General features: G+C 40.7%; 1 protein-coding gene across 1 annotated transcript in view; it reads left to right on the plus strand.

Moving 5' to 3' along the window:
* The window catches only part of brsk2b (BR serine/threonine kinase 2b), a 285057-nt gene that overhangs the window by 135847 nt on the left and 125676 nt on the right, over positions 1–23534 (plus strand). The window contains exon 2 of the mRNA XM_066701102.1: positions 2812–2906. Coding sequence (XP_066557199.1) covers positions 2812–2906 — 95 coding nt within the window. The remainder of the gene's footprint in view (positions 1–2811; positions 2907–23534) is intronic.

Consider the following 23534-nt stretch of genomic DNA (forward strand, 5'->3'; position numbering starts at 1 on the left):
TAAAATGCGGCGTACATGATGAAGGCAGTTTCAAAGGCAGATTTTCCTTGGATTAGGCCGCCCGATCCACGATCCAGTTTCCTTGTGGGAAATCAGTGGTAAAACATTGATACGTAATGCTGAAATATGCATTTGAAGAAAAAAAGAAAGAAAATGAAGCTGTTTTCTATTGACGCAGTTCAGTGGGGAGTAGAGCTCTCTGTGCGTAATAGGTAGCAGCCTGTTTTGCAGGAACATCAATATGTTTAGGTTACTTACCAGTTTGCTTTCTGCGATACGTGATTTAATGCCCAAGGGGGTTTAAGGTAAATATTTTGTGGGGCTGCAATGTGAAATAATGAAATGTTTTCAAATGGAGGTGAAGATGCTAAAAACCCAGCTTACTAACTTACTAAGGGAATTGATTGGCTCTTTATCTTATTTCACAGATTAGCTGCTGAACACAAGTGACCTTCTGTATGCACAAGAAGAACTCTTCTTTTATGGAGACTGTAATGAAAACGAACAATAATAGGCCTGAACTGGCGACACATGCTAATAAAATGTCAGTAATAAATGTGCTAAAAGACAAGTAATATCACAGATGTGATCATTAATATCAGCATTTGACTACTGGTATTAATCTAAGCTATTACGTCTGCATATTCTCTGCTCTTTTTTTTGTCCTACTTATGGAAACATGAAACGGGACAATTGTTGAATAAGCTGTAATGATAAGCTTTTATTATATTTATTTCTTGTTCATGTGTAAAGAAAAAATGTGTTACTCTAATACCAAATACATCTCCATCCGTGTAGCTGTATACAGTGAGGGAAAAAAGTATTTGATCCCCTGCTGATTTTGTACGTTTGCCCACTGACAAAGAAATGATCAGTCTATAATTTTAATGGTAGGTGCATTTTAACAGTGAGAGACAGAATAACAACAAAACAATCCAGAAAAATGCATTTCAAAAAAGTTATAAATTGATTTGCATGTTAATGAGGGAAATAAGTATTTGACCCCTTCGACTTAGTACTTGGTGGCAAAACCCTTGTTTGCAATCACAGAGGTCAGATGTTTCTTGTAGTTGGCCACCAGGTTTGCACACATCTCAGGAGGGATTTTGTCCCACTCCTCTTTGCAGATCCTCTCCAAGTCATTAAGGTTTCGTTTCGAGGCTGACATTTGGCAACTCGAACCTTCAGCTCCCTCCACAGATTTTCTGTGGGATTATGGTCTGGAGACTGGCTAGGCCACTCCAGGACCTTAATGTGCTTCTTCTTGAGCCACTCCTTTGTTGCCTTGGCTGTGTGTTTTGGGTCATTGTCATGCTGGAATACCCATCCATGACCCATTTTCAATGCCCTGGCTGAGGGAAGGAGGTTCTCACCCAAGATTTGATGGTACATGGACCCGTCCATCGTCCCTTTGATGCGGTGCAGTTGTCCTGTCGTCTTAGCAGAAAAACACCCCCAAAGCATAATGTTTCCACCTCCATGTTTGACGGTGGGGATGGTGTTCTTGGGGTCATTCCTCCTCCTCCAAACACGGCGAGTTGAGTTGATGCCAAAGAGCTCGATTTTGGTCTCATCTGACCACAACACTTTCACCCAGTTATCTGAATCATTCAGGTGTTCATTGGCAAACTTCAGACGGGCCTGTACATGTGCGTTCTTGAGCAGGGGGACCTTGCAGGCGCTGCAGGATTTCAGTCCTTCACGGCGTAGTGTGTTACCAATTGTTTTCTTGGTGACTATGGTCCCAGCTGCCTTGAGATCATTAATAAGATCCTCCCGTGTAGTTCTGGGCTGATTCCTCACCGTTCTCATGATCATTGAAACTCCACGAGGTGAGATCTTGCATGGAGCCCCAGACCGAGGGAGACTGACAGTTATTTTGTGTTTTTTCCATTTGCGAATAATCGCACCAACTGTTGTCACCTTCTCACCAAGCTGCTTGGCGATGGTCTTGTAGCCCATTCCAGCCTTGTGTAGGTCTACAATCTTGTCCCTGACATCCTTGGACGGCTCTTTGGTCTTGGCCATGGTGGAGAGTTTGGAATCTGATTGATTGATTGCTTCTGTGGACAGGTGTCTTTTATACAGGTAACGAGCTGAGATTAGGAGCACTCCCTTTAAGAGAGTGCTCCTAATCTCAGCTCGTTACCTGTATAAAAGACACCTGGCAGCCAGAAATCTGATTGATAGGGGATCAAATACTTATTTCCCTCATTAACATGCAAATCAATTTATAACTTTTTTTGAAATGCGTTTTTCTGGATTTTTTTGTTGTTATTCTGTCTCTCACTGTTAAAATACACCTACCATTAAAATTATAGACTGATCATTTCTTTGTCAGTGGGCAAACGTACAAAATCAGCAGGGGATCAAATACTTTTTTCCCCTTACTGTATACAGCACTGGAATAAATTAAGAGACCACTGTAAATTTTTCTTAAATCAGCATCTCTACATGTATAGCAGTCATTCCATTCCTTTCATATTTTTATTTGGAAGTTGGGAGAAATGTTGTCAGTAGTTTATAGAATGAAACAAAAATGTTAATTTTACCCAAACACATACCTATAAATAGTAAAACCAAAGAAACTGATAATTTTGCAGTGTTCTAAATTTTTTTCAGAGCTGTAAAACAAATTACATGACCCTTTTAAAATCTTCCATTAACTCTGTTGTATTGTCTTTTATCAATGGTATTTAGGAACAATTCATCCTTAGGTATAGATGCCTCTGATTGGTGCCTGTCTTGTGTTTAAGGAAAAAGTGAACCCCCTTGTTCTTACCTGTGCTGTCTCTTCTGTTTTGTGTGCAGGACTGGTGAAGCTTGGAGTCCACTGTGTCACGTGTCAGAAAGTCGCAATAAAGATAGTCAACCGGGAGAAGCTGAGTGAGTCCGTACTAATGAAGGTAAGCCCTTTCAGTGTCCTATTGAACACAGGTTCATCTCACTAGTGCGTTTCTCTGGGTCTGAAAGCTTAACAGCTCTGCACTGCAGATGGGAGAAAGTTCATGAAACATCTTATACCTTATCTGCCTTTGTAAAATGCACTTCTACCCTTTCTTGCAGGTAAGGAACAATAGACAAAATTATAATTGATTTTACTTTATTAAATTATTCAGTTTGAAGCTGTTTTGTTGTTATTGTGTTGTAAAAACTGAAGGCGTTGAATGTGTTCAGGATGGGGGATGTCCTTTAGCAAGTAAAGAAAGATAATACCATAGAAGTAGTGCTATCCATGGTTTTCATTGTAATTCCATTTGGACATTCAGTTTTCTTAAACTACCACTCCTTGTCGTTATGGTTACTATAAAAACACATTGTTTCACTCAGAATTCGTATTTCATAAGCAAATTGGCATCCATATTACTGTAAGCTTATTATTATTTTGGTTGTTCTTATTATAATTTTAATTTTTTTGTCGAGGTATCAAAATAAATAAAAATAAACAAGATTCACCAACGTAGCGAATAGTACACTAAGATGCTTTTGATCTGATGCTTGGTACTGTAACCTAGTGCTGTACCGTATTTCTGACAAATGTTCATGATGTGCCCCAAACTGGGGTTTGCCAATTGTGAAATCCTTACTGATGCTCTGAGAACAGACTTGGTTTGGTTCACCCTTTCCCTACTAAACTGTCTCCTTGTAAGAAAGTCTGATTCAAATCTTCTCGTTTCCTATGAAAGTGAACAAGCTACTTCCAGAGAGGGTAGAAAATCCAATTTTATCTGCCTTTTTCCCTGGATTGTTCAGATGCTTTTCCGAACCTATTCTTTGCTTTGCCAAAACGTTTATTTTTAATACCCGAGCAATGCGATTTTAGCATTACACTGTATGTCTCTCCTTAAACGTGTGATAAGAAATTCATTTTCTGCTTCCATTTTTTAATCCGTATCCCACCCCCTCTAAACAAAGGTGTGAGAACGATTATTTTCCTAAATCTGCCTGAATGACTGCAAAAACAACAACAATAATTACCAAAGTAAGAGGAGTTAATGTAAATGCATAATCACCATGTTGCCAACTATAAATCCAAAGTTAATAGGGTAGGATTAAGCTGGAAATGCTTTGAAACCTATGTGTGAGGATGCACTGGCTTCGAAGGACTCTAAAAATAGTCTGACAACAACAACAACAAAATCAACAATGGAAAGTAAGAATGCTGCGGCAGGATTTTTCAGTTATGTAAAACAGATTAAATGGGATATTTTGCAGTATTGCCTCCTTTCTTTCAAGCATATGTTTCTCTGCATGACTTGCTTCATGTTTTCAAAACCCCTTGTGTGTAAGGTGTTTATGCGGCTTTGTGGAGACGTATGGAGTGGACAAAAGAAGACGCTTCTTACATGATGTACCACCTTTTATAGCAGAGTACTGTAAATCGTGCTTTACAATTGCAGAAAGATTTATGGAGACAGTCCTCTCAGAGGCTGTACGATATTCATAAAAAGTTTAATTATTAGTATTATTAGGATGACATATATATTTTGAAATGCTTTTTTCATATCAATTGATGCTGACAGATGTGAGTGATGAATTCTTATAGCTAGGAGCATGGCTACATGGTTTGGAGCTTATATTTTGGCACAGTTTAAAGACTGGCATCCGTCAATAGTAACTAATGAACAGCACTCTATGGACAAAGCAAGGCAGGAACAAAAGAGGGATGCCAAATGAGCGAACAGTAGAATTTCCTGTTGTAAATGTGATGTGTAGTCAGTGGACCTTTGATCATTCACTCGAGCTGCAGTTTTAGAACTCAGACAGCAGCTGTCTGTCATCACTCGAACTTCCTGTGCCCATTATTGGTTACCCTAGCTAACAGTGCAAATTGATCATGCGGTGCAAATCACCAGCAGCCACAACAAAGGAAAACAGATCTCTCATTTCTCCTTGCTTTCCTCTGTATCTTTCTCTAGTAAAATGGTCAGATCACTGTTGTCAGCCCTCGGCTTTGAGTCATGGGGCCTTCTGCTTCTGTTTTGTCTGGTTTTTGTTCTGTGGAACTCAGTCACATCTCTGAAACATTTATTTGCCAAGATACTTTTGTTTCAAGCCATTCATATGCACTTGTTTTGTTTTTTCTTGCTAACGGTGCTCCAGTCCTGGCAGGGTTATAAGCATCCTCGGGATTTGTTTTTCTACCTGAGCTCTTAACTTTATGATTTGAACCCATTATTGTCTCAATTGGACGCATTTCTCAACACTTCACAGTTCTGAAGATGCTGTTGGGTCAGACCTGCTAGATTGTTGCCCTCTAGGACCAGAATTATTTTAAAAGGACAAGCTACAAAGTGCAGCAGCTAATCGAATGGAAGCTTTTACCTAGGATTAAAATGATAGTCCTATCACATGCACTTTTGCAAGCATTTATCACAATCATGTTGAATTCTTACACTGAGTGACAGAGAACCTGTTCACGAAATTAACAGAGGTGACTGACTGATTGGTGGCTTGGAGTACACAAAGGCCATGGACTGCAGCTCAAGCAATCAATAGGTCAAGATAATTCTTCTGTATAAGTACTTCTGCATAATAGCTATGGTCTTCAGCCAGTCAAGAGAGAGCAGCAGTTGGACAGATTGTGTATTGACCACATAAGCCACAGTTTTGTATCCAGAGTCAAAAATATGATCCTTTACCTGCATGGAAACCATCATAGAAGCCTTGAAATGCTTCTTGTCCTAATGAGAATGAGATAGTTTAAGAAAGGCTTTGCCTTTCGATGCCATTGCATCTAATTGTATCTCATGTAGCTGCCCCCCAGTTTTAAATGACCTTATCTGGTATGCAATCTTGCCTATGCACATTTATTTCTCAACACATGCTAAATAAAATTTGAGTCTATTTCTAGTTCTGGACTTAAAAGTAATACTAATGCTGTCTCTGCCTTCCGGTCCTGCACTAAGATCAAAGATGCTTTTTTTTTTTTTTGAAAGGATATTATCTACACCATTACTGACTTTTTTCATTTCAATATCTGTTTTAAACTTCCTTTCTGTGTTTAAAACAACATCCATTCAAGTTCATTCATCTCTCCTTGTGGCTGAAAGATTTCAACTTTCGGGATCGCACTGCCTTCGTTAAATCAGCATGACCCTGGTGTCTGGCAGAGTTTTCGTCACTGTCATCAAACTTGGAATCGAAATATATATGAAAATATTGTGTGTGTGTTCCGTTTTATAAAGCTTCTCTTCATGACAGACACGCACATGTTTTCAAAACGTTCAAAATCTACATGAAGCCATTTTTCATTTTAACTTTTTCTTCCATTAAAGCGCTGCTGTAAACCAGAAGATTCAGATCAGTGTTCTAGGTATGAGGCACAAATTCAAGTCAGAGTCAAGTTTATGGTTTATGCTACGCTGTTCCTATCTGTAATATTAGGCCTTTATCGTTGCCTTTCAGTGGGTAGCCATGTAGAATATGAACTGTTTTCTTCAACACTGAAAGGGTTACAGAATAGTAAGGAGGGAATAGTAAAATGCAGAGATGCAAAGGAAGAGTAAAAGTATCCAAGGGAATACCATTCCCAGGAGGGCTCCAGTACATAATTCTGTGGGATTTTGGTTGACAAAGCACAGTTCAGACATGAAAAATTGTTTATGAGTTCCCAGAGACTGCCTGCTTAACCAAGGAATATTGCCTTGCTTAAGAGGTTTCAAGATTGACCGAAAAGGAGGGGTACAAGTGGGGTGAGGGGTTTCAGCTAAATGTTGCCGTTTACCCTGCTACCTCTCTGGAGTCCGTATGGAAGCAGGGCTGTTTTAAGCCTAATGAAAAAGTAGCGCATTGGCCATTTGGGATGAGGGAGCTGAATTAAGAATGTGAGAGCTGTTTTCTAGTACCCATCCATCCCGTCTGTATGTCAGAGATTCTCCCTGTGTAACCTGTCATATTTGCTGTCTGGAAAACTAGCGGGAAAGACGACAGATTGGAAATTGGAAACACTGGAATTGTTCACCAGGTGGGTAGTACATAGCAGCTTTGGAATGTTATAAGGGAGGTAAAACCACAATAATGTATTCTGAAAGATTCTACAGGAATAACAAGCCACCTACGGTAATACATTCTACAGTTATAAATATCAGGCACTGCATAAGGCATGAGGCCCATCTCTGTTGTGTTTGTGTCTGCTCCCTTTCATGCTTGGTGTTGTGCCACCCACACATTATCCCGTTATCAAGGCTGCTCATTCTAATGAGATATAATGTTTCAAGAGGGCAGTAAAGCATATCGGCAAAGGGATAGTGTGTACATGTATTAGTTTTCTTAAGGTGGGTAGGGGGGTACAAATGACAACAGTTGGGACCGGAAAACATGACAGTCTTAAAATTGCCCATCAGGCCTTGCTGCATCTGCAGAGTTAACACAGATTGAGTTCTGCAGCGATTCCGCTCCTGAACAGAAACTGCGCCCCTCTGCACATTCAGCATTCCTTTTGAAGAGCTAACTGGGCTAAGACAGGGTGAACAGACATCCCAGTGGCTGACATTTTTTGCCAACGTTGTTTTTTTGTTGTTTTGTTTAGTAAATTATGTATTTATTTATTTTCCTCTGGAGATATCTGAAATTTTTTCCTGGCTTGCTCTTAACTTTTTCAGTCTGATAAGTATAGTATCATCAAAAAAATGAGGTGCAGGACTACAGTACACACAAACAGAAAGTGCAGGCATGACTTTCATCTTCAGCAGTGGAAGTTGTGAAGTAGAGCTGTGCTAACAGAGACAACAGTTGCAGGTGAATTTTCAGGAGGTGCTGGAAGGTGATCAGAGATGATACTTCTGTTCTTTGATAGCTGATTCCGATATTGTCCGTAGGAAAGCTGTGAGTCACGCAGTGTCAATGTCCCAAAATTGGAAGTTGTGAGCACAGAACTTGTAGGTCTCTGTCAGTAGTTCTGTAGACTTTTTTTTTTTTTATGCCTAACTTTTCAGTAAGATGTTCTGAACACAAAGTTCTCCAGCGAAGAATGTTCTGCACAGGACAGCACATTAAAGTCAACGCAGAGGAACTCATACTTGGCTGACAGAGAGACAGTATGCTGGAGGCTTCACAGGCCTTCTGCTTTCCACAGACCCCATCCCCCCCTCCAACCCCCACTTCCATAGCTATGGTGCTGTCTCATTGCCAGTACTTTCATCTCACACTTTGGGAAGCTGGGCTTAGTTTTTTTATGGGGACTGCCACACAGTGAGAGCCAAGTGGAGTCTTTCATGGCACTTGACAGCTTTTTGAGCGAGAAGCAGTTGTCATCTGTCTGCATTTTCCATCTCCCTTGCAAGGCTGGAAAGGGTATCAGGTGTCTCTCCCTGAAAACAATAAGCCTTACATCTAACCACATTACATCTTCAGTGTGCTTCCAAAATAGTCATGTTGCACTTTTAGTTGAATCATATTTCATTCTCAAATCTCCATTTTGATGATGTTGTTGATTACACCAGAGTGGCTACGACAGTTATTCCTTCCTGCTCAGTGATTGTATAGAGGAATAACTCTTTGGGGAGAGGAATGCGTTTGTGCCTACATTACAGACCCCAAATTGTCAGGGAAAAAACATAAAAATCTGTCCTTTCACTCTCTTTGGGACATTGATAGCTGAAATCCAGATGAGACACTACAAGTTCAGTGAAAACTACGGGGTAAACTACAAGGTAAAACCAAGGCTGCCAGATAACGTCTTAAAAGCACAGTATGAAAAGATTCTTAAATAAGTGGTAACCGAGTCCTCTCCCTGCAGTCTCTTTTATACCGGCTCCATTTTTTTTTTCTCTCTTCTGAAGGTCACTTTATCTGCTGTCTCATTGTTTCTGGATGTTATTTTAGATGTTCACTTGGGGCTGTTGTCATGGGAACTGGACATAATTTGAGGCTACGAGGAAAAGGAAATTGCACGCCTTTAAACTGATTTTACCAGAGTTGTGTATTCTCTTCAAAGATGAGAAGAAGCTCCGCAGCTAAAAGATCTGCAACCCTATCTACCATCTTTATCCCTGTCCCTTCATATTAGCTACTCTATATTCTGAAGAGACATTTATTCTGCACTAGCGCACTATGAACATGTACAGAAGTTTTTTGTTTTGTTTTTGCTTGTAATCGCATTTCCTGTAAGGTACAATGAAAATAATTTATCATCTACAGTTGATTACCATTCACAAAGAAAATGAGTAGAGACGGGAACACGTGCAGTCACAGGTTCAGTTTCTTTGCTTCCTCTCTTTCTATTTGCTCTCTTTCTCTCTGCTTTTGGCCACCCCTCCTCTTTATCTTTATCTTAAAATGTCTATCATCTTGCATTTCTTTCTCCGGGTTTCCTCTGCTCACAACATGAAAGAGAATCCCTCCCTTGACTTCCAACTTGCTGTCGGGAGTCCCTCCCTAGCATTTGAGAAGGGAAGAAAAAGCTACAAAGATGCCCCTGATATTTAGCTAAGCACTGTCTGTTGCTTGGGACGTTTTATTTTTGCCAGCCACAGTAATGAGAGGAGTATGTGCCCGGCCCCATTGAAATTTCCTCTTGCCTTCTGCACTAGTGTTTACTACCAGGCCTGGCATTCCACTGGCACCTACTGTGCCAATGCAGAAGGCCTACAATTATGATCCTCAGTGCCTCCGAACTGCACTCTGGCATTTTTAACCAAGCTCCCGACAGAATCAATCTCCCAGGAGTTCAGTGTGTTTTAGCCTGTGGCCCAGTGAGCTAAGAAAGACATCCTTGGCATTGCAGAAATCTGACTTTAACAGCACTGCTAATGAGAGCTCTGTCTCTGTGAGGTGCACTGTACTTGTACACTGACAAGAGGAGTCGAAAAATACTGAATAATGATAATTATAATATTGGTATTTGCATTCTACAATAGATGCCTGCCTGAAGTCAGAATCTCTGAATCCTGAAATTCAAGGAGCGGCCTCTCCCTGGACTTCATTCTAAGTGGGGGCTCGTGGATTTGAAAGGCTTTGCAAGTCTTGGATTTGCACAGGAAAGGAAAGCAGACTTCCCATGAATAAGGTACACAGAGATCATTAATGATCTTGTCAGGTTGGCACCTGCTTAATTGGAGAGCATCGAGGCACAGATGTGCAGAGGTAGAAGGGCTGAAAATCAAGCAGTTCACAGGAAATAGCCTGGCGTTCGGTGCTGAAGAGTCATTTAGGCACATAATTTCCTAAGACACAGCACTTGATTTCCACACTGCAGGGCTTTATCTACAGAAATGGGGGGAAGGCAGTGAGTGTGTGTGTGTGTGTGTGTGTGTGTGTGTGTATGTGTGTGTGTGTGTTAAATAATTAATTGAGAAGACTACACAGGTTTAATTTGTGCAGACCTCCGTCCATGGGTGAGCCTTTTGCTACAACACACCCAACAGCACAAGTGCTGCGTCTATCATATGCAGGACCTTGGTTTTTTACCTGACTTGTATTTTAATAGTGTATTTCAGTTCTCCAGTAAACCACCTATTGAGCAATCATTGTCAGTCATCCGACTACTTTAATCTCAATTAGTCATTCTATTCCTACCAAGGTAGTATTACCATGTTGAATGACAGAACAGTTTATATGACTTTATCCTGGATCTGTTGGTAATATGTTGCAGTGTGAATTATTCAGACAATGTATAAATACAATATTTATGACCAGGAACAAAGACACGCATCGCTGTTTTCTTTTGCCTGTGGCAGGCATTTGCCCATGTCTGATTTACAGTAAACAGCAGACCCTGGAATACATGGTAGAGCTTCCAGATCCAAACCACACGTTTGTTGTGGTATTTCAATTTTCAGAACTTCCTTTTACCCGATGTAGTTGTTGTTATCGTGCCACCGTGAGTAGTGATTTAACAATAACAACCATGTCAAATCTTTCCTTTTGTGACTGTGTCTGTAATACTTCCCAGTTTCATATCCATACACCTCATATTCTACCGTGCCCTCCCTCAAACCTCATCTTTTTAAATGCTAATGAACTCCAATCCCTGCTCAGACATAAACTTGCTGGGTCACCTTGGAGAAAGTGCCAGAGATAGGGCTCACTCCCTGACAGGGGCCACACAGTGTGGTTCAGGGGTTACAGGAGACCTGCTCGGGGTCATCTGAACAAGGGCAGAATGACGCACCTTTCTCCAAACCCTAGCTTCACTGCTCCCCCTCCCAACTCCCCCACCCCCCCGCCACACACACACACACACACACACACACACACACTTGGCTGGATGGCCGTGCCTCCCTTGGATTAATATTGCTCTACAGTGTGAATGCAGTCACATCTGCATCTGCTGTAATGTAGATAAACATGCCATAAAGTATTGTATTGGCATGTTCCCCAGGTAGCTGCTAATGATAGATATTGCCACCATGGATTACCCTTTCTATTGCTAACTCTTATGGTAAGAGCTTGTTTTGGGGGATGAGGAATGGTTGGGGCTAAATGATGTTCACAGAGAACAAAGGCACATACACTGGAACAGTTTTAGTTTGCCTGCTGTGAGGATTGTGCTGAAGGAAAGGGAGACTGAGACTGCAGATGTAATGGTGGAAAGGGAGCATCCTTTTTTGTGCTGGTGACATGCCACCAGGGCAGTATTGCCTATATCTGGGGCACAAACATTGACCGTACACCAGGGGATTGGACCTCAGTGCAGCTCTGTTACACCCACAGGGCCATGTCTTGAACTGTGCTAACATACAGGTAACAGAGGTTATTGCATATATGAGCCTCTTACGGATACATCACTCCCCCCTGGATTCTCAAGAGCATACAACCCCCCCCACACTGCCATGCACTCTGCACAATCTACTGTCTGCATTAGACACTTCAACAGCTCTGACCTTATGTGCTATTAGATTGTGCTTGCCTTAAGTTATTTCCCATGAAAATGTTTAAATCATAGTGGACAGTACACATTTATGAGCATTAAAATCATGATTTTTAAAAATTTGGTTGTATACTTTTCTCATTGTGCTTTATTTGTGGCTTGTGGCATAGGGCTACAAAGAACAGATTAAGTGTTGAACTACGATGCAGGTCTCTACATGGTCGCCTAAAATGCCCCAGTTCGAAACTTGCCATTGGGTCAGGTTAAGTCCCAGCCTCAGGGGCTCGATAGGATCGCTGATGTCCGTGCAGCTTCCTGGTGCGAGATGATGCCTTGGGCTCTGTTCTTCTCAACCATGGCTAAGAGAAGTTAAAACGAGTGATTTGGAAACATTTCTCAAGGATAGCTTTCCAGGATTGCAGCCAGTGTGTGTACATGCATATTGGTGTGTTTTATTTACTATTTGTTTTGTACACTAACATCCATCAAATTCATCAGTTTTTTTGTCACCTGTGCTCTGAACACAATTAGGAAACAATCAGATGAAAGGCATCACATCCCATCCATCCACCCCCCTCCTTACCAACCTTTCTGTGCTCTGCTATGTCTTCTCCCCATTCTCTCTTGCGCTCTCTGCTTTTCATGCTTCCCATCATTTCTGCTCTCCCACCTTGTGGAGTGAGGTGCAGTGAAGTTGATTTCAGTCAGAATGCATCAGAAGCAGTGGAGACTGTGATGGAGGAGAGAAAAACAAGAACTCCTATGGATGGCAGATTGTTATAGGAGTCCACGGGTTAAGGTCTAGCCCTAATGGTTTCCGCCACTCCTGGCAATACAGTTGTTACAGCAGCAAGAAGATCAGAAAACACATAACATGTTTCAAGGAGCATAGTCCTGAGGACATTTCAGCGCCCGCTCAGGGTCATTCTATACAATGCAGGGCTGAAGTGGAAACACAAATCATTAAGTCATCACTTCTTCTACTGCACCAGAATTATCACTCAATAAAGAATGGCATAGTATTCTCCCAGCCATATATTACAAGGGTCGCCACAATCATTGAGTCCATGAGGGGTTCCCCAGCCTATTAAACCCATTCCAAACAACTGACTTGTGTATTTTCCCTTTCGTCTCAGTATGGCTGGTAACCCAGTGCTCAGAGAGTGTCATCTTTGATTTAAAATGACTGTGAACAAGAAATGAAAAATAGGTGCTGCACAATGGGAATAGCAGGTGCAATTTGGTGCATTCAGTGATAACTATGTATTAGATGGAGAGGAGGTGAAAAATATGGTAGAATCATCGCAGCTATTCCCCCCTGTCTAAAGTGTATTTGGAAACTTCTTGGCGTTAAAGGGCCATACGTGCTGATAACATTAAGGGACCAATTCACATTGCGTTTGCCTGTTCATGCAAATGAAGTCTGATTGCAAAGCACCGTACATTAACCTCAGGAGGTTACAGTAAGAACCACTACATTAATGTCAACTGATTGGTGCTGCCACTCTTGTTTTTTTTTTTTTAAAGGGAAAAAAACCTGGTTTGGTTTGCTTCATAAAAAAACTATACATAAGTAGTACTGCAGTAATTGCTCTGTGACATATTGATTTATAGCGATTTAGACATACATTTTAAACTCCATGAGTGGTAACCTTGGGCTGTTTTATTATCTGGGAAACTGGGTTTTCTGTAGTGTTGCCTTTGAGGAGGGGCTGAGGGGGGTCAGGGAAGAGAAAAGCTATTGAGAGACAATGGGTTCCTAGGGTGTAGAAGTGGAAGGAGGAGGACTTGAGTCTCACCTACCCTGAGGCAGTGAAGGGTGGAGGGGGGCAAGAGAGAACTCTGTGAGGGGAAATGGCGCAGGCCAAAAAAAAAAAAAGACTGCTTCAAAGTCTTGTTTATGTTCCTTGTTTCTTCTCATTAATTTTAATTCCCCTCCAAAACTTCCTCTTGCAAATGAACTGCTAATGAATATCTCTAGTGCTTGGATAAAAAAAATAAAAAATGAAGTCTCCTATTCCCACACAGTTCTCTGCCACAGAGGCGATCCCTGTCAGAAGAAATAACAAACCCTGCCAGCGAGTCGTTTGAATATGTTCTGCCTTCTCCTTCCTCTGTGCTTCCAATATAATTAAACCTAATTACCCATGGTGACTTCCTCTTTTTTGTTTCAGCCACGGCGATATATCAAACGAGTCAGCCGTCCCCCAAACCACTGCGGTGATACTAATTTTTCCATCACAACACACAGGCCCCAACTGCTTCGACAGAGGGTGCCATAGGAGCTGTCCCTTCCCTTGACCACCCCCCCCCCATGTTCTCTTCTTGATATCCATAAGAGGTATTCTAGACACGCTCTCCCCAAGACGTCCTTTCCTCTATCTCCCACCACTAGAGGCCCTTTTTAGAATAATTGTTAGCAAACCAGGAGATGATAGTACAGAGAAAGACCCCCATTGATTTAATGTGTTACCCCCTTGATCAATAATGCGTTGTAGATGTAATTGTCTCAATTTTAGTCATGGGTCTTAATGTACGCAGCATTACCAAAGGTATGGGCACAACTGCCAACCACCAAAAGGTAATGTATTCAACAGGGTTCCAGCCCACCTTCCCACCTTGTTTACTGCTGCAGTCCCTTTGATTAGATGGCTGGATGGCCGTGCCTCCCTAAAATCCAGTTTCCAGTGTAGCAAGGTTGGTTGATCTCTGCAGCTTCTTCTAGCATGTCTGAATCCAGATCATGTCAGAGGTGTTCAATCTGAGCAGGGCATGAAATATGTTCAGTGTGATTCTCTGAGATGCCTTCTTCAACTCTTGGCTTTGTGATATGCATGTGTTGGACTGATAGATGTGCATATCCTCACAATACAATTTCTAAAACAATCTCAAGGTCATACTGACAAAAAAAAAAAAAGATTTAACCTCCACATAGCACCAGCACATACTATCCATTTTGAATGAATTATAAATCTGTCTTTGAAAGATATCATTGATGAATAAGTACAGTTTAATTAACCGTATTCAGTAAAGGAATCATCAAATCACTTTGTTTCAAATGGAGGGTGTGGAACTGGAAGTGGGCCGAATGACTGATATCAAATGTCACATTCAGGACTTTGAATTTGATTGTGCCTTGCATTGGCATTTAAAAGCCAATGTTTGTTACAATGTTTGTAGTGGCTGTATATATATATATATATATATATATATATATATATATATATATATATATATATATATATATATATATATATATGGGGCTGGGGAAAAAACTAATAACAGAATTTCAGTTAAATTAGTAAAACACTTTAAATCTTTAATGTGCAAATGTAATATTAAATATATAAAAAATACTTTTTTCTTAGTTGTTTTGGTGAGTTTCAAATAAAAGTCACCAGTCTTGCATTAGTCAGTATGATGATTGGTGACACATTCTCGTGCAAGCTTTTCACTATGATTCCAGGAATACAAGAAAAGGGTGAGACTCGCACAGAGTAAACAGACTATTTGGAAAATTGTATTTGCATACACCAGCCCTTAATCCATTTGTCATTTCACATGCATTTATCTTCTTTGAGTTTTGCCACAAGCTTGTTTGGATATTTGTGCTTTTCTGCCATTTTGTTTACTATTAATCTTTTTAATATAGTGGATATTTCAGTATTCCTATAAAAGTAAAAGTTTACCTCCATTTGTTGTACAGAAGCGACATACTGTAGATTTGTATTTATTTATTAATTTATTTATTTGTTGCGGGGGCGTAAAAAATCCACAAAAGAAGACCCTCCAATAAGAAAACAAATAGATCACGTTAGGAAAAAGGGGGGAAACAAATCTCTCCTAATTCCACTAATGATGCATGTAGGTTTTACACAATATGAATTCCACAGGCAGACCAATAATGCAGCTTTCAGACGTTAAAAATGCAGGTACTGTGTGTTAGTGTTATTTACTATGTTATTCTAAAACAAAGGCAGAAATAGACTAAGCCTAAAGGTAAGCAATTGTTTTTAGGGGAAATGTTTAACAAAATCTGAGAACATCCTGCTGTAGGCTACTAAAATGCATTTCCTTCTAAATTCCCACCTCCTGGCAGTTTCCGCCACCCCACAATAATGAATCAATGTGGGAAATCCAGAATTACCAATTGTTGACTTTTATTTATTTTAATGGGAATTAATTTATCATCATGCAGACAGTTTGCCACTAAAGAGGAAAAAAATGAAATCATGTTCCTGAAGCTTAATTTATGATTCAAATTACTGCTTGGTGTTGATGTCACCAATAGTTATTTGTATTGTTTTCAAGTGAACTGACTGATTTTGATGGTTAAATCCAGTGCATGGCTTTTTCATCTTGTTGTTGTTGCGAGGATTTATGTATGTATTTATATATTGTCAGAATCATTTTCAGTTTGACAGCAGTAGGCAAAGTTTGTATCCTGTGAAAGATGCATCTTGCACTTTTATCTTTTGTTCGCCCTTTTTTATTCATAGGAAACCACCCCTGAACACTGTCCCATCTTGACATAGCGAGGCACAAAACAAAAGTTCTGTTTGTGACATGTCAGATTCTCTTATAAATTGAACAAGTCTGTGCCTCTGTGTGATGATCCTTAAAATAATCAGCTATTATTATTTTTTAAGTATCGGCATTCAGAAAATTCATCAGACCTGAGTAACTGTAATGGAATGCACACATGCACACACACACACATATATATATATATATATATAAATATTCTGATTTCTCCATGGTTGAAATAAATGTTTTAAATCTGTTGGGATTTAACATTCACTTCGACCCTGTCAGGCACTGTGACAGCAATGTAATTATGTGCTATAACCTACTTTGCCAGCACTTAAAGGGCAACACCTTACATCTAATAGAGTATGTGCAGTAACAAAAGTGATCTAGCTGCAGAGGATCCCACTGAAATTTTCCACTGTATTAAGCGTGTTAGAAGCAATATGTGTTTTACAGAGTCCTTTAAAATGTGTTTTAAAATGAGTAGCCTTCACATAGTGGTTATATATCGGCAAGATAGAATAAACACATGCACACATACTGCAGAATATATAACCTTGGCCTTGTGCACTTTACACTTCCTGATGCAGAGTGAAAGCCTTATGCTGACATGTATGACACTGGCAAAGATACGGTGTGGGAAAACTGCATAGTTTTATTTGGTGGTAATTGCCAGAGCTCTGTAGATATTAATTTTATTTTCGGTTTGCTTTGAAAGTACAATAAACACATTGACCAACAGCCATTTCATTACAAGGAATTAAATACAGAAAATAATGTATTTATTTTCTTATAGAAGAAAAAAAACAAATGATAGCCCATTTTGTTTTCAGTACCTCAGTACTCAGGAAAAGTTTCTGAAAAGCTAGATCGAAGATGCACATTCATGCCATCAAACTTTTTTTTTTTTTCTTTAACTCTTTATTCCAATCAATCTGTCTTTGCTGAAGAGGTTATTGTATGGTTGTAAGTGCAGGACAGTGTTTAAAGATTGGTAGATTGACAGCAAAATCATCACCTGACATGAGTATTGCAGGGCTTTTTACAAAGCAAGCCTGGCAATGACACAATCGCTTTTGAAATTGAAAAAATATATAGACCAACCTCCATTTCCTACTTTTTGTACATGTTGAAAATGTACGAATTTCCTTTTCACAAACAACATTCAAAGGGCTGTGCAAATGCCAGGTTAAAAGCTAGGCCTCGCTATGGTGCTTTTGATAAGGGAGAAAATTGTGTTTTCAGAGGCAACTATAAGGCTCTTAGTGCTTTTTTCCCCTCTCTTTGTTGTTATTAGTTCGTTTTTTTATTGTGTATCATGCTGGTTAAAGGATGGAGGCTCCAATTATCCTTTTTATAATCGCCTTGCATCAAGCATCACCATTTTCACCCAGTTCAGTCTGGGAGCTTTATTAGTAGTTCTTAGATATTCATAACTCCCAATATGTGACATCTTACTTATCTCTTCTCCGTCAACAGGTTTGTAGTAATTGGTTTGAATTCCCTCAAAGGCAGCAACTAAATAACCTTAGGAAGATCTGGAAATAGAGTTTAGGATTATCCAAGCTGCAGTTATTGCCTTTTTTTCTATATTAGATTTCTATAAATCCTGTTTTAATTAGGTGGCAAATGCAAAGATTTCAGTTCCAATTTTCCATTGCTTATTTTTTTTTTGGAAACACAATTTCAATGTACTTATCCTAAGTGCCATCCATCTCTCTGCTAATTCTATATTTATGCAATCAGCGTTGTTTTTTTCGTTTTTTGCGTCATTAATCTCCTGTGATATAACACAAGTATGTTCCCCAACAAGCAACGCCAGAGCACAGCATTAGTCCAGTTTGAAGGATTTGGACTGGATGGAGTTGCTATATTCAGAGTCTGCAAACAGTGGTAAAATTGGTCTCTCATCAACCCATTTCAAGTACCTGTTCTCTTAAAAATAATAATACAAAAATTTAAAATGACAAACTTTCTATTTTTAATTGGCAAGAGCTGAACACTTGTATGGTGGCTTCATCCGTTGTTTAATGTAATTGAATAAAAATACTCAACTAACGGAAGGCATCGCAAACGACATTTTAGCTTTACAGTCAGAACCCAAATGGGACCTGTCGAACATCTAAATGCTACCAATACTTGCTTTACTATAATTAATGTGTTTATTATGAAATGCAACTAGTCAATGTTATTTTACTCATGTATTTATGTTTTGACAGTACAACATGTACTGAACATAAAATCTTTGGAATCTGCTTCAGTAAAATGTGTATACCAGTTAGTTAAACTGTGGCTACCACATAGTTAATTTAGAAACATTCCCCTGCTGTTCTGTAATAGGATTTATCTATACTAGAGTGCTTCAAATTACGTGTCTATGTTTATTTGCTGTTATCTTGAGTACAGCAGAAGTACAGAAGTAACCATCAGCAAATAAGTAAACAGAAGAAGCCTATTCAATTAGTGAACTGAGGTTTAATTTGTGCTCTGTGTGTATGTGCTCTATTTTGTTTCAGACAGGTTCCAGCACGCCAGTGCTTTTTGCTGTCTCCCCTTAAACAGTGAGTTCTCTGTTATTAACATCAAGTGTATATTGCCACTGAAGGGGTACAAACTAAGGCAAGCAGGGAATAGTGCGCTTTCTGGTGTGCGAGCCCTGGGGACAATGGCTGAATTGCCTGGAATGGAATGGAACTGCTGCAGATTATTAGAGAGAAAATTCTCCAGTCCACACCACTGGGATTATCAACTGAATATCTCTGCCCTTCCACTGTTGAGAGACGATCTGCGGTGATGTCCCTCTTAGGAGTGTCATGGTTTTGGTAACGTTTGTCAGATCCAATGTCTCTGGTATAGCTAAGGGAATGGGAACCTGGTTTCACTGTTGCCTCCTCGACTTAGGCCGAACACAAAAGAAACAGTGGTTGGTGTGTACCGTTTCTATAGGTACAAGTTAACTCTCCATCTTGCAAGGCTCACTCAGATATGCAGATGCATCGAGTTCAGACAGAGCCATGACAATCGAACATTTTCCACCTCTCCGGGCTCTGTAGCTGTTGACGCTTTCTAATGCCATTTAAACTCCAGCTGATTTTACAGTCACTACAGCATTTAACCGACAAAGATGTTCTTCTCATTGCTTGTTTTGCGTCGCCCCCTGGGGATTTGCTAGAATTATGCTCTTTTGGAACATTTCCATCAGGGATGTAAAACTAGTGTTACAAAATCTGAAAACAAGGCTCTAAATGGGCCAGCAGTGGGATACATGTCATTTTCATTTCTATATTCCACATCCTTTTTCTACAGCAATTGATTCCTGTCCATTTGTCCTGCACTGTCTGGGCTTTGGTTTATTGTTTCGGTCTACATGTCCGCCCTTATAACAGCACCACAATCAGCCATGATTCCAAAGGAAAGCAAACAAACCCAAAAAATTACTAGTTATATGAGGAGTCACCCCAAATGGAAAACCGTGTCCCCTATGTGCTATTTTTAACATACGCCTGGAAATTAGCGAATTAGTATTCTGAAAAATGTATGCGACGGTTAGTAATGCACTTGTTAGCTGCAAAAAGAAACCCTGAAAATACACTCAGACGCTTGATCATTCTTAACCTTTAAACGTGGACCTCCAGAACAGTAGAGCAATCAAACCATATATGATTTTAACATTGATAAGCAAATACAGTACTTAGGGTCATGTTAATAGAGATTATTGTATGTTTGTTAATGAAATACCACTCAGTAGACCTTTTAAATGGTGTCACTGTGCAGAAAAGCCTTGCTGCAGGGTTAGGTCATGTCATAGCTGGCAGTTGTTACGGAGCAGAGCAGTGGCAGAACTGACAGGTGCTCCCTGTGCGCTGGCCCTTTAAGAGTCAGCCCTGCCTGGCTGAGAGGAAGCTCCCGGGGGGACTGGGGCTGTGGTGCTGACGTCAGTGATTAAAGAGAGCCTGGGCTGAGATGGAGGAGCACATCTCCATGGCAGCGCTTGGAATAATTGCACCCTCCAGCAAAAATAAAACGGGGAGGGGGGGGAGTAATCCACACTTCATCCCAGAAAGGGAAGAGGGTCCATCTCACACACCTCATGTGGGCTGTTCCTCTTTCTTCAGGAGGAAGTAGAGACAGGGTGTCTGTAGTGAAGAGGCCTGGGTGAGAGGAGGGCAGGCTAGTGCAGTGACTCAGCTGGCTGAATGCGCTGCATCGCTTGATGTGTGGTTGAAGTGTTAGCTGTGAAGGGTAGGGACCCTCCAACCGCCACTCCATCAGCTCACTCCAGTTCCTTAACCTATAAACATCAACAAGATGATCAATATCATCTCTCCTGACCACCTGACCTCTGCCTGACGTTGGGGTCTGCAGATTGCATGACCGTGTTTCTCTTTTCCCCCTCCAAACACCCCAGGCCCGGCCAGGACTGGGATGACAAGTTTGAAGGGGGAAAAGAGTTTTGTTTCGGCCCATATCTCCAAGTGCAGAGTGCAAAGCCAAGGACATTGAGGCACGGCACTGTTTGAGACCGATATGGATTATTGTTTACCGTCGTTGCACCCCATTTTCATCACCCTCAAAACAGGATTATTATTTGGGTGCTGGATACGCAGATTCCTTGGTTTATATGTGGTGGGTGTTTTTAAAGGGCCCGTGTGCGTCTGTTTGAAGAAACAGACAGAAATCTCTGGTAGGTTTAATGTTGTACATGTACATGCATGTGTGTGTGGGTGAAGGCATGCCAGTGTGTGTATTTATATCAACGTGGAAACGAGTGATGTGCGCGCCGTCCTTTTTGCATGACTTCTTGGTGTCTCCGACTCTGCCCATTTGCAGATGCAGTTCACATTTTGTGGCCATTCAGAACGTTTTGGCATGCGTGTCCTATGCAGCAGTGGTACTCAAGGCTACAGCCCTGTGCATCTGTCCGCATTCATGAACATTTGTGTATCAGGTTCTGTGCGCACATTGTTTTTAGTGCCTTTGTGCATGTGTGTGTGTGTGTGTGCGTGTGTGGATATGTGTGTGCGTGAGTGTGTGTTGTATCAGAGACGGAAACATCATATAGTCTCTTCCAGGTCCATCACTTGTCAGTGTCCCACACAGGCCTGTGAAAACAGCCCAGCCTTGTCACTGCCAACCCCTAGCCTGTGCTAGGAGTTGAGTGGGGGGGGGAGGGAAGTGCCGCTGATGACACTTCCTCTCTGAGAATCATAGCCAACCCTAATCTTGTTATCTTGACATACTGATGACAGCGTTACTGTTTCTCGCTCGCTCTCTCTCGCTGTCTCTCTCTTGCTCCCCTCCAAATGATTAGGGAAGGTGCATCTCTTTGAGAGCTCTGGAGAGAAACAGCAGTGTCTCACAATGAGGTGTGTTTTTTTTCTCTTCTCTCTCCATTTTTTCTTTCTGTTTGAGTAGCAAGTGTATTGCCTTTGTATGTCCTCCCTGTCTGTGTCTATCCATCAGCTGCTCTATAGAGTTAGCCTGTCTGTGAAGTTGCTGGTTAAAGGCCGCTTTGAACTCTGATAGCTCACAAGGCCCTTGGCTATATTGAATGGCCGGTTCAAACTTCAAAGTGCTCTCAGTTAACATCAATTTAATTTTTTTATTTAATTTTTTTCTATCTCCTATTGCCAGCACAAGTCATTCGTGACTTTATGTTACCAGGGAGACTCCTACAGCTGTGTTCTCTGTTAGGGCCTGAACCGCTGCTCACTTCGTCTTTGAGTTATAATTCTTGTGCTTGTTGCTTAATTAGAGGGCTTTCATTTTCATTTTTTTGCTTTCCCTTGGTTCTCTGGGTGGACTCAATGATGCAGCAAGACCTTTTCCGTGGTCAGTTGCGTGTGCGTATTGATCAGGACCAGTTGTCCGCCAGTCTGACAGAGCCCTCGCTGAACATGCAGCAGCAGGCGTGACACAGAGATGGCAACAGTGGCAACCAAACGCCAAGCGGAAACCAAGAGCATGGTCCACAAAGCAGGGCTAGTAAATGCTTATTTTTAAACATCCAGCTAGTTATGTTAAAGCCCATGTGAAATATTCCTTCTTGAATATTAATCAAATTATTACCAATCTAATGGAGCAAAAAGTCAGTGGACCCTTAGTTTCCCGGGGCCTAAGTGGAAGACACCTGGATTTTGACACCCCAGAGAGAAGCGTTTGACTCTGGCTCTTCCTTAAAATTGCTAATTGCCCACCAGACCTCACTTTGCATTGATCATTTTATCCTGGCCAGATGAAACTCAGAGAATATATATATTTATGTATATTCTGGTCTATTAATGATGGCCATTAATTCTGTAGACTAATAAGTCTCACACAGTGCTAGTCATTTAAATATTAACTTAGAAACTCAAAGGCAGGGGATGTCATTTGGGGAACACCACTTGTTCCCACTGTTTCTACAAGGTGTTACATAATTAGGGTGTCTCCTTCAGCATTACAGGACATCTGTGATTTGTCTTGAAGGGGGATGGTTTCACAAAGAAATGACTGAAACTGCTATCAAAGCAGGAGAGTTATTAACACTTTCAAAAGCAACGCAACACCTCGCGTCATTAGCGGATTTTATGGTGCATCAAAGTGGAATGCGAGCCTACTTTAAGAAAAGGTTGTCAGATTAAAAACAACACAAAAAAGGGGTGTTTTTACAGCCTCTTAAATATAAACACAAGGGAGCAAGTGTATTATCCAGACAACTATTTCTGTTGAGGGTTTCTCTGCTCATTTCCTTTAGAGCTCAGCCAACTAAAATAGAAACACAGTTTGGATATACACAGTAGAATTGTAGTGTGTGTTTTTTCTAAACATCACTGCAGGCAAATGTTTTCTAAGGGATGAAACAGAAAAGGTGGATCCTGTTGTTTGATTTTTGGAATAAATTCATAATGCATTGTTTCCCAGTTCAGGCAGGGTACAATATGACGACGTGACCTCACTGAGTCTAATTAAGTGGATTGTCACCCTGTGGTCTTGTAGAGGCAAACACTGGTCTTTACAGTGTGGTCAGTAGAACGCAAGAATGTATCATTAGCTGTGTAGTTCAAGGAGTACAGATTTGCACGAAACATCCGCCCAGCCCAGACTAGCTGAGAATGTGGTCTTTTAGTACCACATTAACTATTAAGTGAAGAAAATTATAAAATAACTTGATAGAAAAAAAAGGGAGGTTATCCACACTTTCTGAAACTGC

This window comes from Amia ocellicauda, chromosome 4, assembly GCF_036373705.1.
Source record: "Amia ocellicauda isolate fAmiCal2 chromosome 4, fAmiCal2.hap1, whole genome shotgun sequence".
NCBI classification, from domain to species: Eukaryota; Metazoa; Chordata; class Actinopteri; order Amiiformes; family Amiidae; genus Amia; species Amia ocellicauda.